Here is a 14,047-nt window from a genome sequence, read left to right as displayed (position 1 = left end):
CTTGTCCTTGTGCAAGCAGTACTTGGAGGGCAGAGAATAGTGGTATAGAGCTGTGGAGGAGCAGATGATGGGAAGAGCACTGTGATGGACCAGGGAATGGCAGAGAGATAGGGACTGGAGAGGTGGCAATGAGGGCTTTATCTAACCATTTGTTGAATGGACTGGAGACTTCATATCTCTCTTGCCCAGAGGCTGTGGTGTGGATTCCCCAGCTCTAATACAGAGTCTAATGTACAGTCATAATTTCTTCCAAATAATAACCTATGCATCTTCAGTGCGTGTAGATGTCAAACAGTGACTAGATGTCTGGTTGGATATTGGGTTTATGAGACAAAATAAGTTCCAGCAATACACTGCCAGCAGATGAGAAATCAGAAAATGTAGCATTCACAAAATATAAAATTGAGGAAAACAAAATACTGGAGATAAATCATAATGTAATTAAGCTGTAAGGGTTGGAGCTGCTTGGTTTCTTTATTTTTAAAGAAAGTACTTTATAGTGCTTTCTTTACTGGCCAAATAGATTGTGATAGATCTGATGAAAGAGAATTTCTGAAAGAAATAACTGCTGCTGCTCTACTTAGGTTTGGCTGCAATAGTTAATGATGTTAGTAATTGTTTTCTATTTCTGAACACACAGGAGACAGACCACTGCTGTTCTTATGAATTCTGTTCTTTCCATTTATTCATTAGTAAATATTAGCTCATGGATGCTGATAAATATCTCTCCTTTTCAGTCATCTGATTCGCTACTTGGAAAACAGCAGTTTACATTGTTGAGATGTAGCAGTTCCAACAATGTTATCGTCCAAGTGCAAGCAGCCAATGAATTTTATAGAGGTTGTCTCAGATGGGCCTGTGTGTATGGGAGTCTGCTCTTATCCCCTGCTAATAAATGCTTCATCTTTGCCTGTAATTGTGGCAGAATAAAAACGGTGCTTAGGAGCTTGGCTATGAGGTTGCAGCAAATCGCTACAACCAACCTATGTTTAATGTAGTGACACTAATGAATTCTGAGAATTAATTTTCAGCTAAGAAAGCATGATGGAAGATACTAGAATTTCAAATTAGGTAATGGATTGACTTTCATCAAGGCAAACATGTATAATGTTTGTTTCCTTTTCGATCTCTACTTACTTAGAGTACTTACTACTACTTCCCATTATTTTAGGTCCAAAAGATAGCAGGCCAAATACAATCATATTTTCATTATACCTTATCTGAAACCCATCTTGTAGCAGATTTGCTAGTGAATTTGCTCAATGCAAGGTGGTCTCACCACTCTTTTTTTTTAATTTATTTTAAATAATTTCCACTGGCCAAACAAATTGGCTTAATTTGCAGGTGCAGCACATTTGCTGGTTTTATATGTAATTGCAGCATGGTTGATGTTTGACAGTGCCTAAGCTGACTGTCCAAATTGGTATTAAATGGATGCTCAAGTGAGCACCTGAATATATTTTACTTTTCTCCTTTCCTCAGAAACAAATCCTTCAGTGTGGCTGTGTGACTTCTTAGTACTGTTTTTCACTTGTACAATGCATACTCTGATTTCTTTTGGCTGCGTTAAGTAAGAATATTTTCTGATAAGTGACATTATGGAAGCTGTTTTGTTACTGTACTCTTCCCCTTTCAGATGTTATTTTTGCTGGATTTTTGTGTATTACTTCTTGATTTCTGTTTTTTGTGGCCTTTATATGGAATACATTTCCTGACTGAATGTACTGGCAACTTTGGACTCAGGCACCCATATGATTAACTTTTTCACATGTTATAGTTCTGTTCAGGGTGGAGGTCAGTAGAAAACACTGTGATAATGCTCACCTTCATGCAGGCTTTAGCCATCGTAAGAGCTGATAATTCTATATTAAATGCTTTTCTTCTGAAGAGTAGTGTAGTGTCAATACTGCTTCTAGTGTAGGAGATGATACCTTACAGAACACCTGCAGTGACACTGGCAGTCTGATGCATCATTTTTCATTAGCACGTAGGTAGTGGCCCAAGAATTGTTATTTTACAGGTAACATTGACTAAGAACAGCAGCAGCACGTATTCAGTGTGCACTAGAAGCAACAGAGTTGAAACGACAGTGTGTAGAAACTAAGCATGTAACTATGCCTCAGAATATTTTTGTGTACATAGAGAGGAATTAGGACAAAGGAATATGCACCAAGAGGAGAAACATGATGACTGTCTTTTCAATGTCACATGACAGCTCTCCATCCCACACTTCATCACAACAGGCCTGTGATACACCAAACTGGCACTGAATATCTGAGTATGCACTGACCCCACAGTACGTACTGTGACGAAGCTGCAAGCGGGTACTGGCACTTGAAACATAATAAGGAGTAATTTCTAGAAGTGACTGTGTCAACACTTTTGCTGCTTCAGAGCAAAAGGAGAGTGTATATGCCATACACTCTTCAATTCCTATGGCCTGCCTCATCTTTTTGCTGCTGTGTTCCTAACATGCTGGGAACTTGCCATTTAACTTAATGGATTAAACCAACTTCAGCTGAGATGTACATTCTTCTGTCAGTCTTTTCCCTAACTGGAGTAGGAGTACTCACACAAGAAGTTAGACATGAATTTAAGCAGCTGTCCTGCACCCTTACATGGCTGTTAGTTACTAGCTCTCTGCTTTGTTGCAGCGTCTCACTAACATTCTGAAAAGGCTCTTTTCTTCTGATGTAGACACAAACTTGGCACAATAGTGCTCTGTCTGAGCTTGGAACAGAGACTTTGATTACAGAATCATATAGATGTGTCTATAGTGTGGTCATCTTATGAATTCATTAAGTTTTACTTGTGTTCCAAGTGAAATCCTAGTGACCACAGACTGCAAAAATATCCTACTACTAGAGAATGAAGGCTGCGTATAGATGAAACAATATATAAACTTTGCTAGCTGCAAAGCAAAAGAGTAGCATGCGTGTAAAGTGACTAGTCAGTGGGGGATTGGCAGGAGTATGCAACAGAAGCAAAGGTAATCCTAAAGTATTCTTCAAGACAGCCTCCCTGACAGAACTTACCTATGCTCGTTAAAACGCCTGCCAGACTGAAACAGCTAGCATTTCAGACAAATAATAGAGAAGCTAAGAACTTTTTTCCCTAAAATGTTTTCCTTCTATCTCTTCTTGTTGGGCTTCCTTAATGAATGCAGTGTCCTGGACATTTTGATGTTTTACCTAGGGGCCATCTATATGGAATAATTTATCTTTGAGCTTCTGGACCTTCTCCATAGATTGTCCATAGATCCATTTGGAGGTTGTTCTGGAGCTCAGGGTAGAATTTATATTAATAACTAAGTACCACCAGGTGAAAGATTTGTATGTTCTTCACACTTGTGATAAACACAAGATATTCTGCTGGAACTGTGTAATTTCTTGAAGAGAATCCATTTAAACTCTAATATTGTTATCATCTGAAAAGCAACTGCCATGGCATTAGGGCCTGTTGCGATAGGACAAGGATTAATGGCTTAAACTAAAAGAGGGTAGATTCAGACTAGATCTAAGGAAGAAATTTTTACAGTGAGGGTGCTGAAACACTGGCACAGGTTGCCCAGAGGGGTGGCCGATGCCCCAGCCCTGGAAACATTCAAGGTCAGGCTGGATGAGGCTCTGAGCAACCTGATCTAGTTGAAGATGTCCCTGCTCATTGCAGGGGGGTTGGACTAGATGAACTTTAAAATGTCCCTTCCAACCCAAACTAGTCTATGATTCTATGACACAGCTTTACTTGGATTCAGTTATATTACTGAAAACTTCCTGATGTAATAAAACTTAGAAGAAAATTTATATATTAACAACATAGCATAAATACTATAAATTTGTAATTATTGTTAGAATGGTAAAAAGCACTAGAACACATGAGCTTTTCAAACTGAAATCTCCACTTCAGATACTTGCCATCAATCTGTGATTTTGTATACTGCATAGCTTTTGTTGTTCTGTGGGGTTTTTTTCCTCTGCCTTCCTGATTAATGTGACCTTTCTTTTGAAATGCTTTTTTCCTTTTTCTTGGGCAACATATAAATTTAACCAGGATTGGCAGGGACTATATTGTCTGTGTGGCTGTATTGACTTTTAAAAGCCATGGATCACAAAAGGAAAAGTATGTGTGGGGAGTGTTGTCAGAATCTGTTGAAGGCTAATGATGGATCTCTTCATGGAGGTGAAGGACTGATATTTATAGCCTTGCACTCAGAGGGATGTAGATAAAGCAGGTTCTGTTACTTTAGTCTTTCTATCAGGAGGCTACAGTTCTAGCCTATAGCAAAATTCACCAAAATAGTTACAAAACTGGTAGCACATTTTACAGACTTTGTTTTCTGGACCAGATGTACCAAGAAGAGATTGGGAAAATGGTTTTCAGGAACCTAAAGTATTAAAGTTATGTTCAAAGATATTTCAGGATCATTTTAAGACCAGACATTAGGCTTCAGTAAAGTGTTTGAGGTGAGGCTAAACTTTAATAATTTTCTAATGTGTTTGGTAGTATTTGAAATCAATTAATGTGTATGATTATTTTTTAGATGTAGTTTAGATTTTGCAAATTGTTATTGATACTGCTAGAATATAAATTATTCTAAAAGGTATTACAGTTTCATTGCATTTTTGGCTAAAAAGGTAATTTTGTGATATTTGGCCTTGCCTAAGGGAGTTCTTTAGGTGTATCACTTAATATCAGGCAGTAGGGGATGTAATTGTGAAGTATGTAATACAATGGATCTCATCAAATAAAGTAGTCTTGGGCTATAATGTGCTGCACTGATAGGTGCTACAAGGGAGTTATATACTGAATTGCAGCATTTCTTTTTCACATTCTCAATGTCAATATTATTATTTGAGCAAAATAAACAGATTAATATAAAGAATTAGAGGGTACTTCAAAATGATCTAATCCTGTTAGATCATTCTTCTGTTTGGACTGTATTTTTTCAGCTTTATTGTACAGAAAGGAATTCAATTTTAATGATGGCTTCCTCAATTTTAAATCTCAATTATATAAATTAGCATGACACTTTATTTTATGCTAATTTAATAGGATGTATCTCTACTCATTATAGATCACCTGTTCCTATCACTGACAGAACTTTAGTACCCTGGCTAGCATTTAATTCTGATTCATTCATTTCTCTTCCAGTCTGAATTACATAGGTTTGCAGAATTTTTTATGATTCTTATGCTAACACTTGTCATTGCAATATAGAATATCTACTTGAAACATTAATTTTAAAAACAAAACACTGTATCAAATTGTTCTGACTAGTGTTATATCACAGGTTTCACTTGTTTTTAATAGGCTATATCCTACAGTTCTTAGTCAAACTACCTAATTGGAGAACAGGTAAAAAATTAAAGTGAATTACTACTCATTACTATTCATAGACTATCAATTACTATTGTCTATTCATCTTAGGTTATGTTTAATGTAGATGAACTGTATAGCACTCACAAGATACAATGACATTTTTTCATAGTAAACTAATTACAGTTAAAAAGAGAGGTCAAATATGCTCAAATTCATAGTCTTTATAGTAGTGTACTTGTAGGGTGAATTGGCTTAAGTATTTTGTGCCAGATTTATTCCAGTGTAGAGGAAGGGTCTTGTCGCATACTGAGGAACTCAAATTCGTAGAAAAAGAAACTACTGTACAATAACAGGCACACAGTAAGCCGATTCAAATCATGCTGTAATGAGATAACATCATTGCCTGAGACCACTATTTCTCTGTCACAGGTGTCTTATCAAGGATTTTGAAAAGCGTCCTTCAGTCACCCATCTTTTGGAGCATCCATTTATTAAGCAAGTACATGGTAAAGATATGTCTCTGCAGAAACAGCTGGCTGAGCTAATCCAAGAACAGCAGCAGCTAGGCTCCATAGCCAAAACAAGGTACTGTAAAACATTATGCTGCAGCCCACCTTCCCCACGCTAATCCTGGAAGAACAAGTTGAAACTTTGGATGCATGATTTACTGTCTCAAATTATTATTAATGCATTGACTAGCAGCAGTATTAGTAATAATGCTGCATGCCATGTGAATGCGAGATACTCGTTTTCCCATTGATACTTTTTAAAGCTAATTTGATCAGTTATAACGCAACCTTCTCCTTAGCCTTCTTTCTCCCACTGAACTCTGTTCTGTATGTATTCACTTTTGGCTCAGTCATGGAGATGCTAATAATTCCAGGATGTTTTGGTTTGTGGAAATACATATTGGCGTGATGAAAAATTATATCGTATTTTGGTTGCAGATCTTTAAAAATACAGCTGTGAACAATGAAGTGAGTACTAGAAAATGTTAAGAACAGAACACTTTGAAGTTTGCTCTTTGGTTACATACTATGAGTAAGAAAGGTATTCAGCACTTAAAGTAATTGTTTTATCTGTAGTTTAATAGTAACTGCTATTTTTCTTTCAGCCTAGTAACTAATTTAAAGTGTGCTTAAAATACTATGAAAGTTCAGCAGCAGCAGTGGGATTTTTTACTTTTGGGGCCGATTGTAAATATGTCTTAGTTTAGTTGTTGTCCAGAGGGTGGCAGGATTTCACTGTTTCAAAAGAGAATTAAATGCAAATGAACACACATTCCCAAGCTCAGCAATCATTCTGTAATATGAATTTTGTCTAGAGTTAGATAAGCTCTGGCCCATTATTATAAACAAACACCTACTAATGTTGATGAAGAAAATTAAATGTCATGATTCATAAGTCATAAACATGTGTATACTTATATGCCGTAAGACTCTGTAGTTTAAATGCTAAAACCCCAAACAAAAATGTACAAGTTAAAATAAAGGAATAGCTGTAAGTACAGTTTCAAGGTGAAGTTGACTTCTGCGGGTTTATAGTAGTAGGTGGGGTTTTTTTCTGGCAAAATATACCAGGAGCTGCTTACTGTGGGTGAGGGAGCTATGCCGGTGTTCCAGTACAAGTTTCTACTTTATCCAGCCTCCTAAGCAGACCTTGCCCATGTAACACCTCACGGATCAGTTGCCTGCAGCTGTGGGTTGGCTGGCCTGAGAGGTATCAGAGTTTTTCCCAGCTGTTAACCAAATGGAAGGTATAGGCAGAGAAATGGTCCTTGTGCTAAGAGGAGCTCTGGAATAGATTCCTCATGGTATTTCAATACATTCTTCTGGGATCTATCTCCATAATGTGGAGTGAGAATGAATCAAGACCAAGGCAGCCTTTCTTTCCTCAAGCCTTTCCATATATTAACTGGGAGCGCTGTGACAGACAAGCTTCTACATCCTATGCTTATGTGTGACAGGAATGTAGGAAGGATTTTGCTTCCCAGCACCCCCACTATGAATCAGTGCTCACTTAATGGAGTTTAACTCCTCATCCATCTTAAATATTTTGTTCACCAAGGGTGATTATTTGAAACTTGTATGCAGTAGCACCTGCAGATTGCAGTGGTGAAGGGGGACTCTTGCAATAGTGGATTTAGTCCTAATCTTATCCTCTCTACCAGTCTAAGCTCTGTTGTTGTCCCCAATGCCCCTAAATTTACTTGGCCAACTAGTCCCAGGTTCCCTGTCCCAGGTCGTTATCTGACCCGCCTTTCCCATCAGTTTCCATTCACTGTTCATTCTGTTTGTCCTTAAGGCTTTATTTTCCTGTTAGAGTCAGCTTCTTGTGTCTTCTTCCTCTACCATCCAATGGTTTCTGTTCTGATCTCTACCTTCTTCAGCAAGTCCTAGTCCAGGTTCTTCTGTTTTTTCAATTATTTCTCTGTTCTTGGTGTTCTTCCTTACATGATAATGTACTCACAGCAGTCATGTTCTTCGTTGTCACTGAATTCACCTTTTCCAGGTCTGTTACAGTTTCTCTTCTAGTCTTAAAGCTCTACTCTCAGCAGACTCTTTGTATCCATCTTGTTCTTTCCTGGACTCTTGGTTTGCTTTTAGCCATGCCTCTGAATTAGGTGGCTTCTTCCTCTGCCAATGAACAATAAGAGAGGAGATACATTAGGCTGCTGGAGAAACAGGTGTCTACTTTCACTTTGAAGCCAATGGGCCTAACTTCTATTAAAGAATGTCTTTCTGATTGTTGTAGCATTGTAAGCACCAGCCCACTTTGATCAGTGCTGAGACCATGCTCAGTGAAGGCAAAAACTTACTGATCATTTACCATTAAAATCTACAAGATACTGTTGAGAATGACAAAGTGCTGATTTTCCAAAGATCTAAAACTTGATCAAATTAGTACAAACTTTAATGAGATTGCAAAAGCATATCCCTGCAAAATACCAAGTCTGTGGGCCAGACGGTTAATACTGGACTACAAATGTAAGATTATTACAAGAGAATCAGTCACCAGGAGCATCTAATTATAATTTTCCCCAAAGGATAGACATAGTCTCATAATACTAAAGAGCTTTTCCCCCTAGGAAAATTGGTGCCAATTAAAAGCTTTAAAAACTCTGTAATGCATTTATAAAATATTTTTCAATACAGAATCTAACGTGCAGAAGAACACATGACTAGATAGTACTGTAAAAAAAATTTACTGGCATTTATTTGTGGTGATCTGTAAATGTCATCTGAGTATAGTCACCAGTTCAAAGTAAATAGGCCAATTAGACCCCATGTTGAGTAAAACCTTTCTATTATACCATTGTATGTATGTGCATGCCATACATCAGCGAGGGTGTGGCACAGCGGTTTGCACAGAGAGGGCACTGTCACCTAAGGGCTCAGAGGCGAGCTCCAGTAGTGGTCCTCACCCTCCCAGAAGAAACCAAGCTATGGTTTCCACTCGGCCAGATGCCAGCACCAGAAGGCATATGGCAACCCAGACAGAGTTCCCACATAAACGTGCAGCTGTCCAGGTCATGGGCTGCAAGGAGGGCCTGAGGGCAGCAGAGGTGATAACTGTGTGAGGTGTGACCAGGTGGATGATCTCAGCCTGGTGGCAGAGCTGGAAGAGGAAGTAGAAAGGTTAAGGAGTATGGGAGTGTGAGAGGCTGACAGACTGGTGGAGCTGCTCTCTACCATCACTGAGACACATGGCACTGGATGGACACATCACCAGAGGCAGACTCCCCCTACCTGCTCACCACCAGGCAGAAGGGAGGGGACCTAAGAGATGGGGAGGAATAGAAACAGGTCCCTGCTCAGGGCAGCAGGCAAATCACCCCCCAGCCTACTTCACCTTCCCAGGTACCTCTGTACAATAGGTATGTGGCCCTGGAACCTGAGGGCCAGGAAAATGATATGAACAAAAGTCCATCCAGGTTCCAGGAGTTGCCTACGGAGAGCCAGTCAACCCCACACATCGACCAGCGCTGCCAAGAAAAAAGAAAGGTGGCTGTCGTCAGCAACTCCACTCTGAGGGCCTTGATATGCTGACCAGATCCAACCCACAGGGAAGCCTGCTGCCTCCCTGGGGCCCGGGGAACAGATGTTACTGGAAAACTCGCTTGTCTGGTACAGTCCTCTGATTATTAGCCATTACTGGTTTTCCACGTGGGCAGTGATGAAGTCCAAACAACAAGAAGTCAGAGGGCAATCAAGAGGGACCTCAGAGCCTTGGGGCAACTTGTTGAGGGATCATGAACTCAAGCAGTGTTTTCTTCTGTCCTGCCAATTGCAGGGAACAATGGTGTGTGTAATCGAAAATCACACAGATCAGTACCTGGCTCTGGGCCTGGTGTCACCAGCTAAATTTTGGGGGTTTTGACCATGAGTCAGTTTACACAGCACCAGGCCTGCTGGCAGCAGACAGCATTCACCTGTCTCAAAGGATTCTAAATCAGGAATTAGCAGGGCTCATTGAGAGCTTTAAACTAGATTCAAAGGGGGAAGGGAATAAAACCAGACTTGTTAGAGATGAGCCTGGGGGCAGCATGCCAGTGTCGGAGGACCTGCAGGTGCTAGTGAACAATCAGCTGAACATGAGCCAACAGTGTGCCCAGGTGGCCAAGAAGGCCAAAAGCATCCTGGCTTGTATCGAAAACAATGTGGCCACTGGGACAAGGGAAATGATTGTCCCCCTGTACTTGGCACTGACGAGGCCACACCTCAAATACTGTGTTTAATTTTGGGCCCCTCGCTTCAAGAGGGACATGGAGGTGCTGGAGCGTGTCCAGAGAAGGGCAGCGAAGATGGTGAAGGGGCTGGAGCACAAGTCTTATGAGAGGCAGGTGAGGGAAATGGGGATGTTTAGCCTGAGAGGAGGTGGCTCAGGGGGACACCTTATCACTCTCTACAACTGCCTGAAAGGAGGCTGTAGGCAGGTGGGGTTGGTCTCTTCTTCCAAGTAACAAGTGACAGGACAAGAGGAAACAGCCTCAAGTTACACCCAGGGAGGTTTAGGTTGGCTATTAGGGAAATTTTTTTCACTGAAACAATGGAACAGGCTGCCCAGGGAGGTGGTGGAATCACCATCCCTGGAGGCATTTTAAAAACATGTAGATGTGGTGCTTAGTGACATGGTTTAGTGGTGGACTTGACAGTCCTAGGTTAACGGTTGGACTTGATGATGTCAAAGATCTTTTCCAACCTAAATGATTCTATGCTTTTTCTGTTTATTGATGTGCCCATGACAGGTACAGTGAAATGTGCATTAATTCCCTGATGTTCAGAGATAAAGAAAAGTAGATGTCCTTTTTAGGAGTATAGCAACACTACCAATCAATAATTTAAAAGGTAAATAAAAAAAAATGTTCTCAGATCACAGGCTGAACATTTCCAGAAACTTGGGAAGCCAGCAGGGTGCTGGTGTTAACAGTGCTTCTACTGTGAGGGAACTCAGGGAGCCACTGGTGATGACTACTGATCAGGAGGTATCTGGGTTTTGGCTTATTTGAAAGTCTTCCAGCATCGATGCTTTGCACTTGCATCTTTTCCTTCTTTTCTGAGTCAGCACCAGTGGTTTTTTAAATAGGATTCTCTTTCCAGTTAAGCCATGACAGTTTTCCCTATTTTGGGTCATTTCTTAAGGCCATTGTGCCTGAAAGCAAGCCTGCAGTCAGTATTACTGGTTTAGATGGTGTGATGGAGACATGTGGAGAGTCAATCTATCAACTCACCGCTACTGAGGAGAGAACTGGCTTCTTTTTCTCATTCTCCCATAGTTCCCAGGAACAAGCTCATGATGCTGTTTTTATTACAGCTCAAATGATTGTCAAAACCTCCTGAGCTAGAACTTCTATAGTAAGAGAAAATAACTAAGTTAACACAAACACACAGATAATTTTCTGGTCTGTTAATGACTGCAGAGGGGTGCCTCAACTGATGTAGCTGAGGTAAAGGAGGGAATACTTCACCTGACCAGGAATAAGGAGGAGAGTGGTAGAAAGAAGCAAGCCGTCCCCTTTTGGCAGGATCATCTGGGTCAGCCTCTGGAGTCACAGGCTGAAATGCGTCCTTAATTCACTTTCTTTCATTCTTCATTTATAAACTTCTTTGTATGCAGTGTAGCTAGGCTTAACTTCAGCACAGTTCTTCATACCTCTGAACTGAAGGGGCACTTCATTGTCCTTGCTGGGCTCAGAAGAGCCTACTAACACACACATTTGTTGCTATCATCAGTTTGTTGCTGACAGACATATTGTTGTCACTTTGTCATGAGATAACTTACCAGAGAGCTTTGTACCGTATTATTTCCTTTAAGTTAGAAATTAATAATAAAAAGAAAAAGTTTATGCTAGTAAAAGATGACTTTTAAAATACAAAGTGGCATTAACAATTGCCCATGCCTTTTTACTGAAAAAGATGCACTTTGAAACTTTTCCACCAGTTTTATTTTTCTCTAAATTATTTTCATCAGTGAGATGCAAATATCTCCTATCCTTATGCAAGTATCTCCTATCCTTATGCAAATAGGTGTTTTCAGTTTCAGAAAAACCCTGCCAGGATACCCCTCTTTTCACACTTGTAACAAGGAAGAAGATTCTTTTTTAATCTGTTGGCACATTTTAGGCTGAAATCCTTGAGTTTTGCCATGGTCTTGAGTGAAACTGAAATTTCAGCATCAGCACTCCACTCCTGCATTGCCTGTTTCTTATACTCTCATGGGGGAAAACTTTGTGAGAAAGTCCAATGTCACAGCTGCATAAGGTTGCGCTCTGGGTATTATCTTTATCTCTTCTCCATATCCCTTTTGTAAGCTATCAGTTAACTATGGGTATGTTTTGTCTGGTTTCTAACAATACCAGGACATAAATGCTAATTAACAACAATATGCTTTTCATTAACAGCTTTGCCATAGAAGCAGTTGTATGAAGTTTAATTTTAAGGAATGTATTTGGTGCTAAGTAGTCCACTACTTCTATTTTTATAAAAGATCTTTAATCCTTAAAAAATAGATGTTAGTTCATTAGAACATTGTTTCACATATATTAGTTCCAGCAATGCTGAATCTTTCCCATCTATTCTGAAGTAGAATACATCATTACTTTTTAACACATGGATACTGATTTGTAGTTCATCTTGGGAGCCAGAGCACTCTTATTCCCATCAATGTATAGCTGCCTCTAGGCAGGAAGCATTTCTTAAAATCAGAGAGGATGCTGGGTTTTTGTTTAGGTTTTTTTTTATTGCTTTATCAATCCTGTACTCTCACAAGGAATGTGAAATACTTTCAGGTTATTCAAATAGTGTCCTACATAATAACATTATAAGAACAAGAAATTTAATTAATTCCTAAAGACTTGCACCTCATGTAGCATTAAATTGCAGAACTGGAAAAAAGCAGGAATCTTAAGTTACAGTAAGGTATGGACAACAGAACATGCAAAAATTGGTTAGGAATGACAAGCAGAATTATAGAAATGTTTTTAGTACAGTAATAATAACTGACTGTTGATAAAGACTTTGTGGCTAATTCTGTATTCTCTAAGTAAAGAAGGGTACACAAGTCAAGTTGATAGTAATCTTGCTGTATTTCAGGGATAAGTTCTTTGAGATAGAGATTAATGCAATTGCATGTCAGTAAAATACCAAGAATGTTTAAACACCTTCTGAATTATAATTCAAAAACATGGTAGAGGTTTGTGGGTTTTTTTCCTCATTCTCTCTCTGAATTACTGTGTGACCTCAGTTTTATCACTTACCCTCAATGTTTCTCTGTTTTTCCACTTATGAAATGGCTATTAATAGCTTCACTTAATACATTATTCCTACAAAAAATAGGTAGCAGTTTGTCTGAGGCAAGAACTTTTCTTGTTTTTTACTTGTTCTATAAAGCTGTACTGTACCTTTGGTCACAGTAAACTTGTTAATGAAAAGAAATGCATAATGCCTGAAGCTCTAGCTATTTTTTCTTTCATTCTTTCTGCCATAGAGTCTGGGAAGACTCTAGGCAAAGATACATTACACATTATAGATATTGTTAATTCTCACTTAACAGTAAGCATTTGCTCTGTTTGTGTAGATTATATTTTTGTTAAACAGTGTTTGAGTGTGTTTGATAATCCATAAAGGCATTATAAGAGAGAGCTGCTCACTTTCCAAATATGCGTTTTGATCTCCTGAACTCATTGGTGTGGTCAGTTGCTTTTTTGATTCATTGTACAAGAGGTTCCAACATCCAGGCTGATTGCCAGCCTGCTGGAGGAAGAAGTCAGAAGGGATTTAATCTGTTTCCTAATATTTCTCAATGTTAAATGACTCTTTGTGCTGTCTACATTGGTAAAATATACTGCAAAAGTGGGCATGTTCTCTGGAGTTTGTTTATAAATATCAAATATTATTACTGGGGTTTTGTCCTTGTCAGGGATTAATCTAAACCTGGCAAAGCTGGCAGCTGGTTTAGTCTTGAAAAAGTTGAAAAACATATGTCAAAACTTCCAAAGTCCTTTAAGCTAGGTGGGATCTCAAGTTCCATAAATAACATTTAAAAATACCATGGAGCTTGTCATGGAGACATTTAAAAGGGAAACTCAAATTTGAAACCCCAATATTCTGTATAATGTCCCAGCTCTCCTTGCATAAATTTTGATGATAAAAACTTGCATCCTTTAGGAAGACTTTCTCAAAAAAGTAATCTTTCCATTTTATTCCATTAAAAAAAAACCCCAAGATGT

The 14,047-nt window shown here is 39.1% G+C and overlaps 1 protein-coding gene across 11 annotated transcripts in view; it reads left to right on the top strand.

Moving 5' to 3' along the window:
* MYO3B (myosin IIIB) overlaps positions 1–14,047 on the top strand; it is a 207,619-nt gene that overhangs the window by 80,446 nt on the left and 113,126 nt on the right. For all 11 annotated transcript variants that reach the window (XR_003554319.2, XR_008748564.1, XR_008748563.1 and 8 more), the window contains one exon: positions 5,749–5,904. Coding sequence is in view for 7 of the 11 variants with exons in the window: in XM_027786370.2 (XP_027642171.2) it covers positions 5,749–5,904 (156 nt within the window). In the remaining 4 variants the exon portion in view is untranslated. The remainder of the gene's footprint in view (positions 1–5,748; positions 5,905–14,047) is intronic.

Source organism: Falco peregrinus, chromosome 8, assembly GCF_023634155.1.
Source record: "Falco peregrinus isolate bFalPer1 chromosome 8, bFalPer1.pri, whole genome shotgun sequence".
In the NCBI taxonomy this organism is placed as follows: Eukaryota; Metazoa; Chordata; class Aves; order Falconiformes; family Falconidae; genus Falco; species Falco peregrinus.
The sequence above is the reverse complement of the archived record's forward strand: the minus strand, read 5'-3'. Positions and strand labels throughout refer to the sequence as shown.